Source organism: Mercenaria mercenaria, chromosome 7 (genome assembly GCF_021730395.1).
Source record: "Mercenaria mercenaria strain notata chromosome 7, MADL_Memer_1, whole genome shotgun sequence".
NCBI classification, from domain to species: domain Eukaryota; kingdom Metazoa; phylum Mollusca; class Bivalvia; order Venerida; family Veneridae; genus Mercenaria; species Mercenaria mercenaria.
In genome coordinates, this window is record NC_069367.1 from 13723514 (window position 1) to 13746510 (window position 22997).

At 36.4% G+C, this 22997-nt stretch overlaps 1 protein-coding gene across 1 annotated transcript; it reads left to right on the top strand.

The window, feature by feature from the left end:
* The first annotated feature begins 5366 nt into the window (after nucleotides 1-5366).
* LOC123555603 (uncharacterized) lies at nucleotides 5367-22772 on the top strand. Its single transcript, XM_053547604.1, has 7 exons — nucleotides 5367-5539; nucleotides 7838-8026; nucleotides 10553-10843; nucleotides 13246-13308; nucleotides 16851-17015; nucleotides 19181-20336; nucleotides 22621-22772. Exons 1-7 carry the CDS (start codon nucleotides 5458-5460, stop codon nucleotides 22736-22738), a joined length of 2064 nt encoding a protein of 687 aa, XP_053403579.1. The 5' UTR covers nucleotides 5367-5457; the 3' UTR covers nucleotides 22739-22772.
* The last annotated feature ends 225 nt before the right edge of the window (nucleotides 22773-22997 follow it).

Sequence of the window (22997 nt, forward strand, 5' to 3'; positions counted from 1 at the left end):
CTTGGCACAAATGTTCACAAGCATGAGACGGAGTGTCATGCGCAAGAACCAGGTCCCTCGGTCTAAGGTCAAGGTCACACTTAAAGGTCAAAGGTCAGATACAAGAATGACTTTGTCCGGAGCATTTCTTCTTCATGCATGGAGGGATTTTGATGTAACTTGGCACAATTGTACACCATCATGAGACGGAGTGTCATGCACTGGTCCCTTCTTTTGAATTACTTCCCTTTGCTGTTACTATAAATAGCTTATATTGTAACTTTTTCATTACAAGTCGTAGGGAAAAATCGAGACCACTTTTCTGTAGTACAACATGCATGTTACGTCCAATTCTGAGGTGTATTTTGAGCTATCTCTACCTGGTAAGGATTTTTGTATGGACTTGTAATTTTTTTTTTTTAATTTTTTTTTTTTTTTTTTTTTTTCTCTCTCTCTTTAAAGATTAACTTCCCTTAGTTGTGTCTATAAATAACTTACACTGTAACTTTTTTATAATTGACCCTACTGAAAAACCAAGACCACTTTTCTGTGGTACAACATTGATGTTACTTTCAAATTTTGGGTGTATTTTAAGGTATCTCTACCTGGTAAGGATTTTTTTTGTGGACTTAGAAAAATAAAAGAATTACAATAATTTCTAAAAAAAAAAACATTGTAAACAACTAGAAAATTAAAATTCCATTTGCAAATACAGGTGCTAGTGTAAAGAAATTTGCTGTGACGGGCGTATATTGTGACATTCTGGCACTCTTGTTTACTGAGTCAGGGGCCATAACTCCTACACGACTGAATGAATCCGGACGCGAAACCCCAGATGCACAACTACACATGCTGACCAACATTCCTGTAAACTTTGGTGACTAGGTCAAATACTTTTGGAGCTACGCACGACACAACATTAAAATGACCATTTTTTTACAAAGTCAGGGGCCATAACTCCTACACGACTGAATGAATCCGGACGCAAAACCCCAGATGCACAACTACACATGCTGACCAACATTCCTGTAAACTTTGGTGACTAGGTCAAATACTTTTGGAGCTACGCACGACACAACATTAAAATCATATGGGAAAATTAGACCCATCGTGAAAATCACCACAAAAGCCGATAATACGTTTGGCCAGGTAAATCGGCTGTCGAGACTGTTCGCTAGTTTCCGGCCTACTCCGTATTTCAGGCCGATGTCTAACCCTTCTTCGCCAATGTACCGTTACATTAGTACTTTTGATCATATGGATTTAGGGATACTATTAAGTCTAATTTACAGTGATTGCAAACTTTAAGACAGATTAGAAAATAGAAACCTAAATGGCTATTGGTGGTTTAATCAGAAAACCATTTATAACGGTATTCTCAACAAACACATTATTATAAAACCAAACAATGACTTTCCAAAAGTAATTTCTACTTTCTTAAAATCAGATGGAAACTCGCTTTTATAATACTTTCTTTGCTGTTCATGATTATGAAATAAAGATTTAAGTAGTTTTCATTTTAGTTTTTATGTAATCAAATAACTGAACATTTATTATTATGTCGTGAGCGGTGTCCAACTAGCTTAGAATTTTATGCCAGCTCGAAGATCGAAATTCAACTTCATAACTTATCGAATTTTGATCCTAAGCTACACCTGAAGATTGTAAAATAGCTTTTAATTTCAGGCCAGCTCAATGATCGAAATTTATAATATTCCAAAAGCCAAACTTCGATCACGTCGATATTGAAATGAAAAAGTCAAATATCGAGCAAGCAATTAGTGTCGAGCCATCTCGAAAATCGTACTTCAAATTTTGAAAAGCTGAATTTCAGTATAATACTGAAACTGCGATCTGCTCAAGATTCAAAGATTAAAAATCGTGCAAGATCTGATATATATCGAAATTCAAGTTCCCCCCTCCCCCCACCCTACTGATGCGGGAGGCATATAATGATTGTCCTGTCCGTCCGTTCGTTCGTCCGTCCATCCGTATGAGGTTAACCAAATGGGACCGTTTCGTCTAGCATCAATACCCCTTACTAGAATGACTTGATACTAATGCAGATGTAACCTGTGACCATTCCTCATCTTCAGACATCACCTGACCTCAGTTTGACATTGACCTTGAACTTGACCTCGTTTTGGACTTAGGTTGCTTTGTATCGACAAGGATGCCACCGGAGGCATCAAGCGTTTATTGAACACAGCTCCTTGTTAAAAATCTAAATAGATTATTCTCGGTATTATATTTCAAGCATGCTCGAATTTTCAAAGCAATCGAATCTAAAACTGGTATTGAATGTGAAACTATCTTTTAAACACCCAGCTCCCGGGAAAACCCAGTACTGGTGTCATATGAGAAGTCATGGTCGTGACCCCTTTCACGGATGTTCGAACCCACGACCCCTGGGTTGAGCGGCCGACACATTATTCACTGGACGACCGCTCCCCTCAAAATATTTGAATTTCGGTCATCCTGCTGGATCTAATTTCAATTCTGCCTCGAAATTCGACGAATTCTTTTTATTTTAATTTCAATTTCCGAGTCTGTGCGAAATTTAATGTAAGCGAAATCCAACATCATCCTTTCAAAATTTGAATTTTGATTTTCTACTTCTAACTTGCCCAAAATATGCCGCATAAAATTTCAACGTTTCTTTTTTTAAATTCTAAACTTCGATCCTCAAGCTGTTTAAAATTGACTATCGGCTGTAAACAAATCATATTATTATGGAGCGTCCACTAATTTATAAATCCGTACATGTGTGCTGTTTAGCGGGTGAGAAGATATCAGTCTTTACCGTTAAGGAGCTTAAATTCCGTAAGAACTGACGGAAACATACGAGAATGTTCGAGTCTTTCCGATAAGGAAAAAAAAACCTATGCTCATCTGCAAAATGCTTAAAAAGACCATTTTCTTCTTCACCTAGAAAACTGAAATTAGTATGAAACAATAGCTAAATGAATATAGATTGCCAAGTCGTTTGCAAAGGTCTTTAAGCACACATAAGAATCTATTTATTCTTCGTTAAACAGAAGAAATTTCAGCAAATTATCCATGTTTTACTATATTTCTCATTGTAGATAGACAGACATAAAGTATACGCAAAAAAAGACCATTTTCTTTTAAATTCATTTTTAAAATAAAATATTCATAAGAAAGACAATGCATTGAATATTATCACATTGTTTGCAAAGCTAAAATACCTATAATATTTTTTGCATGAATTTAAATAAAGTAAAGGGCTCCTTCTTTGCGCTATATAAAATATTTTCACTCGTGTGAAAAATCGATGGGTCTAATTTTCCCATATGGACCAATTTTTTACTAAGTCAGGGGCCATAACTCCTACAAGACTGGATGAATCCGGACGCGAAACCCCAGATGCACAACTACACATGCTGACCAACATTCCTGTAAAGTTTTGTGGTTCTACGTCAAATACTTTTGGAGTTAGGCGCGACACAACATTCTCGGAAGGACGGACCTATGTACGGACAAGGGCAAATCTATATCCTCTCGCGTTTTTTGTTGTCTGTCACCATTTGAAGAAGAGGGAGAATATTGTTTGCACATTTTGGCCGATCTATCCGTCATTAGTTCATTTGGTTATCAAACAATACTTGGAGAATGTTTCCACTTACAGTGGTCAATTTTCATAGGATGGTTGCCAATTGCTAGTAGATGACCAATATCGTTTTAGGAGTTATCACTAGGTCAAAAGTCGAAGTCAGTGTCCCTCAGACTGAAGATGGTTCCAGCGCAATAGCTTAAGAATGCTTAGCATGCAGTGGTCAATATTCATAAAATGACTGCCAATGGTCAGCAGATGACCCCTAATGTTACTGGTGTCACAAGGTCAAAGGTCAAGGTTAAAGTAACCTTCAGGCTGAAAACGGTTTTCGCTCAATAACTTCTGACGTCCTTGATCAGGTCATGCTCCATATGTAATTGCATATGATTGCATGTGGTCGGTTGATGACCACTATTATTTTGGAGGGCAGTGAAACAAAGCTCATCTGCCAAAGTGACCTTTAGGTTTAAAATGTTTTCTGCTCAGTATGTAGCGAAGTCATAGTTTTTCAATGTTAAAACTTCATAACATGATAAGCGTGTGGTCAGGAGGTCAATGCCACTAATACCTTGACGCAGAAATAGATAGAGAATGCTTTAAGTTTTCGCACTTCTAAGCATGATTTTGTGGTCAGTAAACAGTGCCTATAGTCGTCAAACTTTGTAGATTCCATGTCAGTGGCTAGTAGGTAGTCAAGCGTCAATGTTCCAGTCCACTTCAGACTGAAAATTACACGCTCGATTATCTCCGATTGGTCATCATGGAATATACGTGTTTTACAAACCTCCTGTTTCTTAGATGGTGTTCTATCTGGATTCAAACAATAAGATATCACGCGAGTAAAGAAGTTAAAGATGACATCTTCAGATGTCGACGTATATTTTCTTTTTATATATTTACAAATATGTAAAAATAACATTAACTTGTTGTTAATACGGCTTATTTTCTGCATATGCATATATGCATATGGCTGAAATTTGTGTATGTGTGCAAGAATCCTTAGTTTCTAACAAATCTTCATAAAACTCGATCACGATCACGATGATTTTGTTCAATCAAACAGTATTCCACTCGTAGTTCTTCTTGTGACCTTTTAACCTTGATTGCTTGTAATGTTTAATCCTTACTCTGCTAAATTTTTATAATTAACTTGTCCATCTTTCAATTTGAACAGTACCATTAGCTGTTAAAAGAAGTGCGTACCAAAAGGATACTGACTGAATGGCGAACAGTGCAGATCATGATCACACTGCACGGCTGTGCAGGCTGATCATGATCTAGGCCTACACTGGTCGCAAAGGCAGAATCAATCGTGTCCAGCATGATCGTGTTTAATTTGTGAAAAGCATGGCCACTTGTGAGCGGGGTTTTTTTTTCACATGTCTCATTTTTAACCCTTTTTTTAATAATTACAGTATCTCTTAACTGAAGCAATTTTATTCCGACACGTTCACACATCAATAAATCCCTTGTTTATTATTTTGTATTCATGCAAAGAACTATAAAATACATTTATTTTTATAGCTCTTTTATTCATGCGTCAGCGGAGAAAGTGATAGCAAGAAATATTCGAAAATTGGCGGTAACTTTCTTATTTTGATCGAAACATAATTTTAAGAGTGAGTACTCATTTGCTTAGTTACCATATGTTACCAGTCTTTTAATGAGCTTAAAATTTATTCAATGTGCGCCTTAGAAATGATAATCATAAAAGATAATATTCCCACGAGGAATACAGGCCCAGTCCAGTGTTTAGACAAGAACGCTATTTGGCGCGATTTCACATACTAACACTAGTTATGACGTCACGTTAACGCTATTAACATCACCGGAAGTGTAAACTTATGCTACGGAAAAATGCCACGAAAGAAAGGAAATGAAATAAGTATTAAGTTAAGAACATGAAATCAGTTCTGACCTTTCTAGTTATTTTGTTGTCCTTAGTTTGTTGTTTTGATTCAAGCGGCGCAACAACGCACGGCAGTAAGTAGATTTTCTACCGTTTTCTGGCGTACCCTTATCATTTCAAATATTTGAATTTGATGTTAGATATTTTATCAGCTTGTCTTTAGGTTACCGGGCGTTGAATGTGGAGGCAGCAGCTACTGTTATCATCATAACTTGACATATTTTAACAATGTATCAATAGCTAACTGTTTTAAGTGTAGATGACCTAAAGATTGTCAATGGAAAAATTCACAGGTGCTAGACACATAATCAAATATTTTACTATATAGGCCTATATATGTATATAAGAGAATACATATATAGGCCTATATAGTAAAATATTTGATTATGTGTCTAGCACCTGTGGAAAAATTGAAATCCTACATACGAGAAGCGAAACCAGAGAGTTTCTGCAAATATCAATGATAATCATAATGGACAAGTTTCATTTTCTGTGATAAGACATAAAACATACATAGCCCTTTCTATACGTTGATTCATCATCCTCTTCAGTAATCGCCTAACTCTTGAAGAGTATACTCCCGATTTGATTATTTATCGCCAAAAGCATGATTGAATGGGTGTCTTTGCTATATTAATAAATAAGTAGACATTTTCGAAAATAGCAATCTTACTCCCATTTGTTTTAGATCTGTATGAAGCTATAAAAAAAAGCAATGTACTATAAGTGACCACTAGCTGGACATTATACAGGGAAATAACCACCACAGGTACTGAGGTACATGTATAGGTTATTCCTGAAACACGTATAGAACCTAGAAAAATTTTATGACACATGTTACAAATGTTCGGAAGAGCATCAGTCCCAGCTTTTATGTTGGAGGAAGACCCCAGGTGTCTAAACCATGTTTAAGTCTGGAAGGTTTTCGACCTAGTTTGAGCCCATATGGCAATGGAATATAGACATACCCTAAATGAATGTGTAGTTAGGAGTCTGACCAAGATCTGGTAACTGGACAGATCTAGGTTTTGAGGAGAGGTCATAGAAGGTGACCGGGAAGTATTCAAACTTAGAATATTTCACTATTTTTGCCATATCTGGAAGGTTTTCGACCTAGTTCGAGCTCTACCACCTGAACATACTATACATGTAAATGAAGATCTGGATACAGTTTGAAATCTGGAGAAGCTCTAGAGGCTATTGTAGGTCATACATTGATGTACGGCAGCATATGTTCAAGTTCCTATATGTTCGGTACAATATATGCATGTATGGATAGATGATTCCACTTTCGTCCATTACATTTTTCGCCTTTGACAGACGGACAGACTTCAAATGTTGCGTATAAAAAGGCAAGATAGTATTATAAACTCGAAATTTCGTGTTATTAACTCGAGTTACTGTCTCGAAATTTCGACTTACGTAACTCAAAATTTCGACTTATTAACTCGAAATTTCGAATTAATAAAAAAGCGCACCTGGCACCACTAATGCTCTTCCGTACAAATAAGTTTTATTGTACAGCCTGAAATGTATTTTTAAAAGAAAAATGTAGGCTGTGAATAAAAATTTCGCCCACGAAAATTTCGAAACGGGTAAGATATTTTCGTCCTTTAAAAGAATATTTTTTTTTTCTTTTATGCCAACTGAGATCTATAAGCTCATCACGGCATAATCTCAATTTTGGGTGGGGGTGGTGGGGGTTGTTGGTGTACAAAACAGAAGATATAATACACAGAAAAATGTATAATTATCGGACCACCAAACTGAAGTAGTATAGTACGGCGCTTTCCGAAAAAGTATAGCGGCACCACCGTTTTTTTTTCTTTCTTTTTTCTTTTTTTTGTTCGTTTGTTGTTGTTGTTTTTGTATAGAACTAATTGAAATCGATTTGCTGGTTGACTAATCTGTTAGATAGAAAACATTTCGATGCTTGGTGACCCATTGTTTTTTTTTTTTTTTTTTTTTTTTTTTGGTATTTGAAAGAGTGTTGTGTCCGCTAAACGAGAATTAGTAAATAAGATGTTCATAATAATATACACGAATACACTACAGCCATGTTTTTTTATTACGAAATCATAAATCCTATTAAATGGATTTCTGTTGAAGTATCATTGAAAACTATTAAGTTAAATATAAGAAATTTTAGTCCTGTAATTTACATTTTTCTTTTTTCAGTAGACAATACACTTTCAAATGATACCGAAATTATATGAGCTTACCAGACATCAATAATTTATTACATTTTATAATTAATAGCACTGTTATATAGAACTTGCTAATGTATGGACCGGATATCTTAAACTGAGTTGTTTTTTTTTATTTAAACAGTATTTATTTAGAAACTGAGTTTTTTTACATTTACATTTCAGCAAGTTGTGGTGGGTATTTCAGAAAAAGCAAAATAGAAATAAATGGAGATAATTTGGGTTACTGCTGGTGGTTCCTTGACTACAACTTTAACGCAAAACGAGCCTATGACCAATGCAGCGCTTTTCGTGCTAGACAGACTGCAGTAACTACCCCAGGAAAAGCAAGAAAACTTTCTATTTTTATCAAAGGTAAAGGTATTTTAATTACAAAAAATATTTGTAATCTGTCAAACTTTTCCTAAATAATTAAAAAAATTCTAGTGTCCTTACCGCCTGCCCCTAATTAATGTATTTTGTCTGGAGGAGAACTTTTAAATAGCCAAAGATGCTATTAATAACTTTTATCTATTATGATTCTCGATAGTTTGGTTTAGTGAGAGGTGGTGCATAGCACAATAAGATTACTTTTAAACAGTTATAAATTATCTCCCTTGTTCTTAATTGATAAATTTTCATGAGAGCATTCACCTTCTTCTTACAGAAGGTCCGAAATGATATCTGGGCAACAAATTTGAGTATTGACCGGTGTAATGAAGTATTTCGACCCCCATAGAATAACGACCCCCCGGTCATTATTCTATAGAAAAAGTGATCCCCCGGTCATATTATGACCTCCAGATCATAGTACTATGACTCCCCAACGTGAAGTAAACTGAACCTCACGAAGAATATTGACTCCCATAAAAAACGACCCCCGGTCATTTGGTCAAATTTAGTGATAACTCATGTATCTAAGGCCTAATTGCTGCATTTTATGCCCCCACTCGGGGGAGGGGGGCATATAGATTTGCCCTTGTCCGTCCGTCCGTCCTTCCGTCCGTCCTTCCGTTTGACCATTAGCCCCAGATACCATCACTTGACACAGAAATCAGAGCATTCCGCAACGAGAAAAGGGATTCTATTTCTAGACGCTGTATCTTGGTGTATACATTTTTTTTCAGGAAAATAACAATTCACAATACGTTCACAAAACACACCAGTGTCAATAATCCCTGCAAACTTCGGTATGAAGTAATTCTTCAGAAGAAAACTGCACAAGAAACTGCTAGCATAGAACTTAGTATTAATAGAAGTTGCAATACTTAGCAGTGGCAGTAAAGTACGGTAGCGGCAACAATAGAAAGTAGAAGTAGTAGTAGTAGTAGTAGTGGCAGTGGTAGTGGCAGTTGCAGTAGTAGCAGCAGCAGCAGCAGCAGAGGAATAAGTGACAGCAACAACAGCAGCAGGAGAAAAAGAGGTAGATGTACAAGACGTATTAGTGGAGGCAGGTATAGTAGTATCAGTAGTAGCAGTTGTAGTAGTAGTAGTAGAAGTAATAGTAGTAGTAGAAGAAGAAGAAGAAGTAGATGTAGTAATAGCAATAGAAGTAGCGGCACCAGTAGTAGTAGTACAATCAAAATGTTAACTATTGGCAATGGAGGGTATTAGAGTTGTAGATCTAGTAAAATTGTCCGTTAGGTTTGGTGGGGATCACTTTTTAATAGATATTATCGTCGAAAGTCTTTTTAGGAGCCGATGTTTTACACGGAAAGAGTAACTTTTTTAAATAGAATAATGTCCGGGAATCGATATTGTATGAGAGTTCGAATGTAGTAATTTCGGCAGTGAGTATTTTACATGGAAGGAGTCACTTTTTCTATAGAATAATAACCGGGGTCGTTATTCTATGAGATTCGAAGGGAGTCATCTTTAGGGAGTCAGTATTTTACTTGGAGGGGTCAGTTTTTCTATAGAATAATGACCGGGGGGTCGTTATTCTATAGAGTTTTCAAAGGGAGTCAGTTTTTTATAAGGGGAGTCAATATTTTACAGGAAAGGAGTCACATTTTCTATAGAATAATGACCGGGGGGTCGTTATTCTATGGGGGCCGAAATACTTCATTACACCGGCAAGCCATTCAATAAGAGTATACTATTGCTCAAAAACCAGACGTCACGATTACATGACGTCAGAAATTCATTGTCATGGTTTTATTTTTAATTCTTTACTCAGTATTAGCCAAAATAAACATGTGTGATTGTCATATAGCACAAACTATGGATTAGGAATTTATATAATGAATCATGTGATAATATAATTATTGCATATGTTACTAAATATAGTAACAAATTTGCACCGAATTTGAGCGTATATGAGCAGCATATGAGCATAAGGCCGATATCAGTGTTCATGTTAGCTATTGTGCCTGATATCGATACCTGACACACTTCCTGCGATATCAGGCACACTTCCAGGTGCACAAAACATCCGAATTTTATACTTTCATTGACAGGCTGACAGACATTTCTTGTTTTCCGTTAAACAATAGAGTGGGACATATGCAGTAAGAGGTTAAAAAAACAGGGCTTGTGTCCTTTAAAGGGATATTGGCATACTAAACTGGTATAAGCCCGAGGGCCAATACCTCTCCTGGTATGTAAATATCACCTCAAGGCACACAAACCCTGTATAATAAAATTTTAATCATGTATGTTCACCCTGCTGAAGTCGGACAATGAAATGTTCGAAATAAAATAAATAAGATAATTCAGAGAAAAAATATCAGTGGTATTTACTTTTCAAAAGTCTTATAATTATGTTTACTTTTCAAAAGTCTTATACTAGTAATTATGAACAGTGGTTTCCTTCACTTTAAGTTCTTCTTGAAAATCTCTCCTTGAAAATCATCCTTGGCCGGTTAAATGAAATTTGTGATTTCTTGATCTTTTTTCCAGATAACATTAAGCTGTACGCGAGTGGAAAGAAAGGAACTAGGCATAAAAATACCTTCAAAAACGGTTGGCCAACTGGTGAGGTCTGGGTCTCTGATATAAACAACGGACGTTGGAAATCCACACAAAGGGCGGTGACTGACGACACTACCAAAGAATCAATTAAGAAGCATGGAAATCAGTGCGTGGTTTTTAGTCACCGAAAGTCATCATGGCGTTATGCGAGTTGTTCCGAGAAACATCCGACAATCTGCGAGGATACACGTCAAACGTATCCCGATGACGTAGGCGCAGGTAGGATTCAGGACCAAGCGTTCGAGATCATTATTCTTTGGCGACACAAGACGTCACATCACTGAATTTGATGAAAATAAAACTAGTTTAAATTCAGTAGAAAAGAATATATTTAAAGACTATATTACTTCTTAAACACACTGACCTTATTGATTTTTATCCACAAGTTTCGGCCCGGGAATGTATAGGATTGAGTTTTTCCGTCTGTCCGTCCGTCCGGTCGTCCTTTCGTGTCCGATCCATTACGCTGTTATTCTCTGCACAAACATTCCCCGTAATGAGACAACGTGTGCAAAACCCGGAACCCTATCTAAACGGTCATGGTCACACTTGAAGATCAAAAGGTCTTTATTCGTCTCCGGGCTGTAACTCGACAATCCATAAAGTGATTTCAAAATTACTTGGCAAAATATTTCCAAAAATAAGACAATTTGTCATGCACACTTTAAGACCTCTTGCACACTTGGCGGTCAAAGGTTTACCCGACATGAACACGGTCTGTTTTCGTTTCCGATCCAGAACTCTGCCATCCATTAAGGGATTAAAATATTACTTGGCAAAAATGTTCCACATAAGCAGACGACGTGACATGCGTAAAACAAAGACCTCTACCTCAAAGGTCACGTTCACGCTTGGCGGTCAATGGTCAACAGTGTTTTTTTTTCTGTCGGGTCCATAACTCTGTCATCCACTTAGGGATTATATTATTACTTGGCAAAAATGTAACGAGAAAACATGTCTTGGACAATACCCATATTCCTAGCTCAGAGTTCAAGGTCATAGTAGGAGGACGGAGTTCAATAGGATATCTTCCTGTGCGGTCCCTTAATCTGTCAGTCAAGGGATTTTAATATTATCTAACACAAATGTTCCACATAATATGACAATATGTACTGCATAAAACTCAGATTCTTAGCTCAAAGATGAAGGTCGGTTTTGGAGCTCAAATTCAGAATGTTTTTTCCCTGTCCAGAGTATGACCCTGCCAATCATAAGAGATTTTAATATATTTATAGCACAGATGTTTCCCATAATATGACAACTTGTCATGCGCAAACAAAGGTCCTTAACTCCAAAGCACTTGGAGGTCAAAGGTCAGTAGGGCTTTTCCCCTCTCCAGTCCATTACTCTGTCATCATTAATTTAAAAAGAATTATTAAAACTCAGCACAAATGTTCTTTTTAATGAGACGACTTGTCAAGTGCAATACCTTAGAGGCCTGGCTCAAAGGTCAAGGTCACACTTTAAGGTCAAAGGTCAGCATTGATCTTTCCCTGTTCAATCAATAAGTTATTTTAAGCTCATGTGTAACATGGGCCCAATTAGGAATTTGGTTGGTGTATTCCTCTTTAATATGATGATTTCTTACATTTTTCTCATTTCTTCCCACCAATTCAAAATTATTATAAAATTATCAAAATGGAAATTAAATACTGTTTATATCTAAAGGTAAATTCTAACACGATCCGATTCATTTTCCTATTAAACGAAGAAGGCTGGAAACAGTGAATTATTAAACAACAATTCACTGTTCTGACGTCACGATTATTACGTCACAGCGTCAAACGGCGTAGCGGCGCGCTGGAAAAGAAACCGATTGAAAACGGGCAAATATTTAATGAATGCCGACAAGGATGTACTTCAAAATCCTTGGTAACATGTTAGAATCGAAATAATATATCTCATTTAGTGATTTGCTCTTGAATAAATCACTGTTTGTCGTTTAGATGCGTAGATTTATATCACTCGGGCTGTGCCCTCGTGATATAATTCCTTCGCATCTGAACTCCAAACAGTGATTTATTCAGCGACAAATCACCGATGAGATATATTATTTCTTAAACAATCAACAACTGTAGATTTTAAATTTGCATATTTTAATTCAAACGTTGTGTTTTTATTGTACAACATTGTATATATGTATGTTTGTTTGTTTGTTTTGGGTTTAACGCCATTTTTCAACAGTATTTCAGTTATGCAACGGCGGACAGTTAACCTAACTAGTGTTCCTGGATTCTGTTCCAGTACAAACATATCTCCGCAATTAACTGCCAACTTCCCCACATAAATACATGAACATACGCCACGCTTTGGGATCGAACTCACGACCCCGAGATCCGCAGATCTGTGCTCTTCCTAATGAGCTATCAACTGCAGCTAAGATGTTTAAGTCGCATTACATTAGGTAACTTTATATTACATGGCAATATTTCATTCAATTGTTTCACACAGTGATCTTAGTTTCCTTTTGCCTCATAACAGGATATTAAATGTATGATTATACTAACGTAGAAATCTAAATGGTCAGTAAAGTAAATGTATTAACTTGAAAAAACATGCAGCTTGAAATGTGTGAAAATATTGTTCTTTCCGCTGAATTTTCTTATTCTTTTTCTCTGTAGATGACTGGACTACTCCGTCTGTAACACTTCCGCCCACACGCCCCCATCCAAAGGGATTGAAACGTAAGTATAACTGTAACATTATAACTCCCACCCATTGGCCCCCATCCAAAGGAATTAAAATAAAACTTCCGTACACACTCACCCATCTATAGGTTAGAGACTACCAACTGTTTCCCAATAAACTTACATTATAGCATTATGGCTTATGCGGCCTTCCATAAATCGAAACATTTTTTTTCAAGGACTATCTTAGTAATTACCGGAAGAAAAACATATGGATAGTGATACTTTATTTAAGTAATTTTCGTGTGAATGAGAAGGCCCCCTGTTTACATCGTTGGCATGGCGGGAGAAATTCGTTTGATAGAACTTTTTTTCAATACACATAAAATGTAGATTTTTGTTTTCAAAATGTATTATAAGATACTGTAAATGCAGTCAAAAAATCACTTCTTGGGTTTGTTTACATGACTGACCAATCAGAACGCACAGACGTTACCTTATTCTCAGGTATACACTTTCCTCATTCCCAGTATTTTCAGCTCACCTGACCCAAAGGCTCAGAGTGAGCTATTGTGATTGCTCACCGTCCGGCTTCCGTCCGGCCGTCCGTCCACACTTTCCTTTAAACAACATCTCCTCCTAAACCACCAAGCCAATTTTGATGAAACTTCCCAGGGATGATTCTTGGATGGTCTTCTTTAAATTGTCTTCAAAGAACTGAATTCTGTCAGAATTCTGGTTGCCATGGCAACCGAAAGGAAAAACTTTAAAACTTTCAAAACCACAAGGCCTAGGGCTTTGATATTTGGTATGTAGCATCATCTAGTGGGCCTCTACCAATATTGTTCAAATTATCCCCCTAGGGTCAAATATGGCCCCGCCCCGAGGGTCACATAGTTTACGTAGACTTACATAGAGAACACTTTGAAAGTCTTCTTGTCCAAAACCATAAGGCTTAGGGCTTTGATATTTAGTATGTAACATCATCTAGTGGGCTTCTACCAAGAATGTTCAAATTATTCCCCTGGGGTGAAAAGAGGCCCTGCCACGGGGTTCCCTAGTTTTACATGGAGATATATAGAAAAAAAAAACATTAAAAATCTTCTCGCCCTAAACTGCAAGGCCTATGCTTTTGATATTTGATATGTTGCATTGTCTAGTGGTTTACTACCAAACTTGTTCAAATTATGCCCCTGGGGTGAAAGAGGTCCTGCCCTGGGGGTCCCAAGTTTTACATAGACTTACACAGGAAAAAACTTTAAAAATCTTCTTGTCTGAAAGTTCAAGACCTTTGCCTTTGATATTTTGTATGTATCATTACCTAGTTGATCTCTAACAAGATTGTTCAAATTATGCCCCTGGGGTGAAAAGAGGCCAAGCCCCAGGGGTGACATGATATATGAGATATAAAGGAAAACATACTTCAAAAATTATCAGATCATATTTCCTAGCCTGTTTAATTATATTTACCCGATGAACTCAAGTGATATGGGTCACCCGGCCTTGACCTACTGACCTACTTTCTTGTTTTTTTTTTAAGATACAGCCTTGAAATTTGGATGACATGTATTGTTTTGCACACTAATCTTAAAACTGACTTTCAGTGAGCATAAATATGACCTACTGACCTACTTTCTTGTTTTTGAAGCTTTAGCAAAGAAATTTGTTCAAACAAGCAACTTATCACAGGTGAGCGATATAGGGCCATCATGGCCCTCTTGTTTTTTTTAAGTTCCCTGTACTTTTTTGAATTGGTGGTCTCTGACCTAAAGTGATTGAAACGTATTACTGAAACGCTTCCGGCCGGATTTGGTCCGGTGTAATTTCTCCTTCTTTGCTGTATAGCAAAACAAGCATTTTCTGACACGAACTGTGAATTTCACAACAAATTACAGCAATGACAGCTCTGTATTTCTAACGATTAACACTGTCCAAGATATTTTATTTACAGTCACGCTATTCTTTTCTATTGAAAATTGTGACGTTAGCAAAAGGAAAGCCGCCAAAGTTACGGCAACGCTGCTTAGTGATAACAGGCCATCCGCGTATAGTCAGAGAGAACGTTCCGTCTAGATGACGGAATTGCTGAGAAGTTATTTTTCATGTTTAATGAAACAAAATATGCGCAATTTATAACATAATCTTGCTTACAAATGGAAAGGAGATACGATGTAAATTTAAGAAATGACTTTTTTCGGAGTTCATGCGAAATGAACGACAGAACAGGATCAGCAAATTAAACATGAAACGCTAGCGCTATTCATGGATTTGACGATCCTATTCTCAAATTAGGCTAGAAAACAACTATCATAAACAATGAACATTTTTGCAATCTTCAATGTTTACAATCACTGTCCACATTTTCACACACATCTGACAAGACCATCTGGTACGGAGCAGTTTTCTAATCCTTCCGCACAGAAATGTAGTCCTGCTTAAAACAGACAACACATCTGTTTAAGGCACCAGAAATGACACAAAATTTACACAGTGTCAATAAATACATTTAAAATGCAAGCAAAAAAAGAGAGGACTTCAAATTGGAGACTTTACAATTTCATAGAACTACTTCCTAGGAATTCAACGACCCGGAAGTACTTCAGTACCGGGGTGAAGATCTTAAACAGTGTTAATCTGACAGTGTTAAGCAAGGAGAAAATTGTAAATTTAGTAAAGCAAAAATTTGACAGCTTTCACACTATCGATCTGAGGGTGGTCAGTCGGGTCTTGGTCTTGTAATATAAATTCTGTCGACACTCAATAATACATGTACTCGTAGGGTAAACATTCACTCAAAATATCTTTAACTTTTTATTTATCTTATCTGCTTTTACAACCAAAGAATAGATTGAAAATGAAAAAAAAAAACTAAGAGAATCTGAAAAACGGACATTTGGCTTGGTCCGGATAGGATCCGGTTTTCAGTTTTTACCGTATATTGCATAAGTGTATACTTTACGATATACATTTTTGTTGTATGTGCATGTAAAGATGACATAATTGTACATATTTATCTTACCTTCTTATAACTTTTGGCTTTTAACATCACACGAAAACCGTATAATTTCCATATACGACTGTTAGATCCATATTAGACTTTTACAAGAGTTACTTCACTTGTTGCTGTAGGAAGGAGTTACACATCGAGAGTTGATACGAAAGAGATCTGAGGGCATTTAGATAAACAAGAACATAGTCTTCTTTCGTATTCACACATGGACATGTATCAACGCCAGAACAAAAAAAAAAGTATAAAATGATCAAATATATCGAAAGAGAACAGAATAGATATGAATTGCACTATGTATTATCTATATATGAGCCGCGCCATGAGAAAACCAACATAGTGGCTTTGCGACCAGCATGGATCCAGACCAGCCTGCGCATCCGCGCAGTCTGGTCAGGATCCATGCTGTTCGCTAACAGTTTCTCTAATTCCAATAGGCTTTGAAAGCGAACAGCATGGATCCTGACCAGACTGCGCGGATGCGCAGGCTGGTCTGGATCCATGCTGGTCGCAAAGCCACTATGTTGGTTTTCTCATGGCGCGGCTCATATGATAATTATAATATATAAGGTAACGACATTTTTTCTTCCAGTGACCTGCCCTAAAGGGTATGATGAATTTATGAAGCACTGCTTTTATATCGGTAAAAAAAGAGAGTCGCTAGCTGATGCAGCCAAGACATGTTACAAGACCGGGGGTAATCAGGTCTGGATCTCCGAGTCAGCAAAGTATGCTCTTGTACAAAGATATGTTCAAGGTTAGTTAACTTTTTTCCTTTTAATTACTCTTAATAGAATTTCTAGAGATTAATGCAATTAGATCTAATTCCTATTCTTTGCGTACCTTCGGTATCAGATCTACTTACAGTGTTCTTTAATTAACAAATAATCAAGGCCTTCGAGTGGTTTGTTGTCCAATTTATCATGGTTCAGAGTTCAGATGCGCAGGAATTAAACCGAGAGGGGACAGCGACAGACAAAAATTATCACGCTGCCCTAAAACGTCTTATTATTTGAACTAATCGAAACGCTGAACTGAGGTATATCAGAAGATAAACTACAATGCCTGGCTTATTTTCATTCTTACATGTTCACTAAATATCATGAGAAAAATCAATACAGTCACGTTCACTGTTTACTGGTTACTGTAAACGATTAATCTACATGAATAACATGTAAAAAAAAAAAAGGAATCAATATGTTTAGTACATTATCCTTGTAAACACCACGATTCTCGAGGGACGTGACGTGAAAGAACTAAAAGAAAAATAGCATTATTTTTTTCAAAGCGTGTAGTAACTTTTGTCAAAATTTGTTAGTCAGTACAGCATAGGATTGGCAGAAGGTCAAAGTCTGAATTTATTTGAAGCCATTCTTGCATAAAAACTACTTTTTTCACTGGATCCGCCCATGTATAAACGGGAGAAAAATCGTGTGCAAACAAGGCAATTCACGTGCTGTTAATACATGATTTTTTTTTTTTTGAAATGCTTTGCCAGGGACGTATGTATGTATTTCTGCGCAGACTGATATTTGGCATCTGCATCTTGTTTCTTCCATAATAACCTCTTCTTGTAGTATTATAGATACAATGTAATCCATAGTATGTTTAGCTGTATCAGTTTCCAACCCCAAACGTACTGCCCCCATCAATGTACGCACTAGCTTCTCTTAGAGTTTACTCCCTTTACAAAGCGTCTGTTCAGTTATTGTAAATAACTGTGAATAAATAAGTATCGCGTGTAACTTGTGCTATTGCCCGGTTTTAGGTATTATATTAATGATTTTTGTTAGTATCAGTCGGTTTGTTTTTACCTGATTGTTCGCAGAATTCATATAATAAACCTCGAAAGCTAGTCACTAGCTTCGTACTCATCCGTACTCTGTTTGTTCGTAATCAAAATAATTCGAATGTAAAGTTGTTATTCCTAAAATAATTGTGTTCCTGTTTATCAAAGTTTTTAGTTATATGCAAAATTATGTGTAATGTAACGTTTGTAATAACTAAAAATAAAAATAAGATGCTCAAAAACCTTCAAATCTCGCTTTTAGTAGTGTTGTTGTTATGTGTGCCACGGTTATGGATATTTAAAACATGTTTACCGTTTCCAAGAACAACAAGAATGGTAAATAAAAAATGTACCGGAATCGTCAAGTCATCACATATCAAAACAATGCATTTAGTCGTCGTGTAACGTTTTTTTATGCAAGAATAGCGACAATACACGTTTGTTTTGTGTATTTAACGCCTGCAGAAGCCCTTGGGATATGTTTGTGACCTCGACCTTCGGTCTCGGTCACAAACAATCCCGCGGGCTTCTGCAGACGTTAATACACAAAAAAACGTGTATTATCCCTACATTGGCATCTGAAAGACAAACAGCGGTGCATATATGACTTTTAGTGTGATCTTACCCCATTTGCGTATGTCGAATTTATAAAGTGAATTTGTGGTCTGTGATCTGTACCCAACTCTGAGTTAGTGGCAGTGGCAGTGACATCTCCCTTTCATGTGATAAAATATTGTCAGTTTTAAAAAAAAATGCATAATTAGTTCTTAAATGAAAATTTATGAATATATTGTGGGCTGAGTGCGAAACTATTGTATCTTGTTCTTTATTCATATACAGTTACAATAGTTTCGCGCTCAGCCCACGATATGTCAAACTGAACTGTGGTACTATTTCATATGTTAGCAGAAGTATTTTGGCACTGTTTCATATTTTACTTGAGTTTTAAAATAGCACTATTTCCTATACTTCATGAATTTTGGCATTATTTCACATGTTACAGACAATGGTAATATTGGTTGGGCTAAAATGTTTCTTTGGTTTTCATGGTTCACCATCAGAACAATTAGAGATATGGTTGCCACGACTCAGAAAAAAAATGCTGTACATTATATCTATATTGTATATTTCAGTGAACAAAAAGAAATTTCCTCCCCCTTTTTATAGTGCCTGGCTGGGACGTCTTGAAGGAAATGGTTATATCATCAAATGGAAAAGTCCCGGGACTAACGCCAGATACATCATCAACAAATATCATTTGTCTGGGTTAAAGCAGTTAAAGGAAGGTATCCTACCGAATTTATATATTACCTCCGGGGGAAGAGTTAGTAGATGTGGAAACAGTTGTCAACCAACAGCAGCTTTTTGCGAATCAACTCGTATAATACCCAGAAGTCATAACCATCGCATGACTATGCCACCGTTCCCAACTAAGCCAACGAAAATGAAAACAATTTATAAAAAACCAGAGCTAACGAAATCAAAGCCGATTCATAGAAAATATAAAAGTGAAAAACCAGAGCTAACGAAATCAAAGACTATTCATAGAAAATATAAAAGTGAAAAATCAGAGCCAACGGAATCGAAGCCGATTCATAGAAAATATAAAAGTGAAGAAACAGAGCCAACGAAATCAAAGCCAATTCATAGAAAATATAAAAGTGAAAAACCAGAGCCAACGAAATCAAAGCCAATTCATAGAAAATATAAAAGTGAAAAACCAGAGCCAACGGATTCGAAGCCGATTCATAGAAAATATAAAAGTGAAGAAACAGAGCCAACGAAATCAAAGCCAATTCATAGAAAATATAAAAGTGAAAAACCAGAGCCAACGAAATCAAAGCCAATTCATGGAAAATATAAAAGTGAAAAACCAGAGCCAACGGAATCGAAGCCAATTCATAGAAAATATAAAAGTGAAGAAACAGAGCCAACGAAATCAAAGCCAATTCATAGAAAACATTATAGTGAAAAAACAAAGCCAAGGAAATCAAAACCGATTATTAGCGAAAAGCTTGAGCCAGAGGAACTAATCAATAAAAAGCATTATCGTATAAATCAAAAGCCAACGAAATTGGAACAAGCATACAGAACGGATCCACCCGAAATGACTCTACCAGCGGCATCAAAACCAGCTGACGTACAAGAGCAGTTTGATTATAATGCTAAGAACAAAGAAGAGAACAATGTTCCGCAGGACAACAAAGGAGCTCTACAAATTCGTAAAGAGTATCCAGAGGAAACCGAGATAGAAGCAAATACGCAAGATGAATTGAACACTATGAGCAGGTAATTGTACCTTTTATGAAGATTTTGGACTTAGACTCAGTTTAAAGAGTTTGTCTTTATTTATAAAAAGTAAAATTGCAAAAAGATTTAGTACAGAAAATTACAAAATATTTATACATTATCTATAGATTTTGTAGAGATCTAAAGAGTTAAAATGTTGATTCTAACATAGCTCGATCTGATTGCCAGTTTGAAAGTCTGAAAGTCTGATTGCAAATTTGAAAGAAGAATGTCAAGCTGTATGTATCTATGACTTGAATGCTTTTTTGTGCGTTTATATGGATATATACTGTATAAGGACCTTTTGCAAGTCCATGAATTATTTGCAAGAAGCCTCAATGTCGGTTTATACCTTAGTAAATAATAACTATACAAACGCACAAAAAATCATTCAATTCTTATATTTACATTTATATTAGGGAGCTTGATACAAAATAAAGTGATTTGCTTTCCACGAGTCGAAATAATTGTCAGGATATCGATCTTTTCAACATCTACAAATATAACAGCCAATTGCAAATAGCTTCAGATGAAAATACAATTCCTGAATTTTTAAAAGTATCGTTGAATCCAATAAAAAACCGTAGTCGCATCGATTCAGTTTAAAAAAAAATTGCTTTCTACCGTTAGAAAAAATAGTTTTAGTCCTAATTTACTGTTATTTTTGAAATTCTGGTGTCCAGTTTTGAAAGAATTTTCAAACGACGCCATTCAGTTCATACTTTTTAGCTCACCTGTCACGAAGTGACAAGGTGAGCTATTGTGACCGCTTGATGTCCGTTGGCGTCGTCCGTCGTGCGTCGTGCGTCAACAATTTCTAAAAAAAATCTTCTTCTTGAAAACCGTTAAGCAGAATTACACCAAACTTCACAGGAATGATCCTTGGGTGGCCAAATTTCAAATTTTTTCAAAGAATTGAATTTCATGCAGAACTCTGGTTGCCATGGCAACCGAAAGGAAAAACTTTAAAAATCTTCTTATCCAAAACCACTGGGCCTAGGGCTTTGATATCTGGTGTGTAGCATCATCTCGTGGTCCTCTACCAAATTGTTCAAATTTTCCCCCTAGGGTTAAATATGGCCCCGCCCCGGGGGTAACATGGTTTATATAGACTTATATAGGAAAAACTTTGAAAATCTTCTTGTACAAAACCACATGGCCTAGGGCTTTGATATTTGGTATGTAGCATCATCTAGTGGTCCTCTACCAAGATTATTCAAATTATCCCCCTAGGGTTAAATATGGCCCCGCCCCGCCCCGGGGGTCCCAAGTTTTACTTAGACTTATATAGGAAAAAAAGTTTAAAAATCTTCTTGTCTGAAACCACAACACTTAGACCTTTGATATTTGATTTGTAGCATCGTGTTATGGTCCTCAACCAAAATTGTTCAAATTGTACCCTTGGGTGAAAAGAGGCCCTGCCCTGGGGGTCCCAAGTTTTATATAGACTTGTATAGGAAAAAGCTTTAAAAATCTTCTTGTCTGCAACCAAACGACCTAGGCTTTTGATATTTGGTATGATGCATTGTCTAATAGTCCTCTACCAAAATTTTTCAAATTATACCCCTGGGGTTAAAAGAGGCCCCGCCCTGGGGTCACTTAGTTATTATGTGAGTTATATAGGAAAAATACTTAAAAAATCATCTGATCTTATTTCCAAGACTGTTTAATTATAATTACCTGATGACCCCAAGTAATATGATGTCACTTGAATGTGACCTTGACCTACTGACCTACTTTCTTGTTTTTTTAAGATACAGCCTTGAAATTTTGATGACATACACAGTTTTGCACACAAATCGTAAAACTGAATTTCATTGACCGTGAATGTGACCTATTGACTTTCTTAATATTTTATCATCTGTTTGACATTTGAAACATGTAGCTCATATTACTCAGGTGAGCGATCCTGGGTCATCATGGCCCTCTTGTTTTAATAAATGACGTCAGATTGCGCGTGCAATCTCGTTGAAACGACCGTCCTTTGTATCGTTACTCTAATGTTAATACGAAACTAAAAACGCTGTTTTCTTTCCACACAAAATATATATTGGATGCAGATGTCCTGTAATAAACAACGGTTGACGTGCGGACCAGCAAGAGAAAATGATGACGTCAAATTTCCGCACGACGTTCAAGGTCACCATTGATGTTCATAGATTGATATCCCATGAGAAGTGATAAGAATTATTGCACAGTTGCTGAACACTATATTAGGTTAGTTGGCGCATGTTAGAAAAAAAAGCGTCTGTATGGCTAACTGCACATATCATTTTTATTTCAGAACCCCAATGGGCCCATTGGTGAGAGACTCAGCTACTACTGTGACGTCAAACCCAAGTCGCCTAATTCTTCTATCGATCATTGTAATATTCAGTACTAGTGAAATGTTCTTGATGTGAACAAAAAGACTTTATTGGACAACTTAAGATAACATATATTCTAATATGAACATGCCTTTATTTTCATGAAAAAGCGTCATGTAACTGACGTCACGTTGACATTTGTACTATTTAGCGTCATACACATACCGTTAGCGTCATACACATACCGGCAACAAACATGTACTATTTTATGTAAAAGACATGTCAGAATCATGATTAAATAGAGGATATTACATGAGTGTCTTTTCATATTGAATTTATTAAACGAGTTGAATAA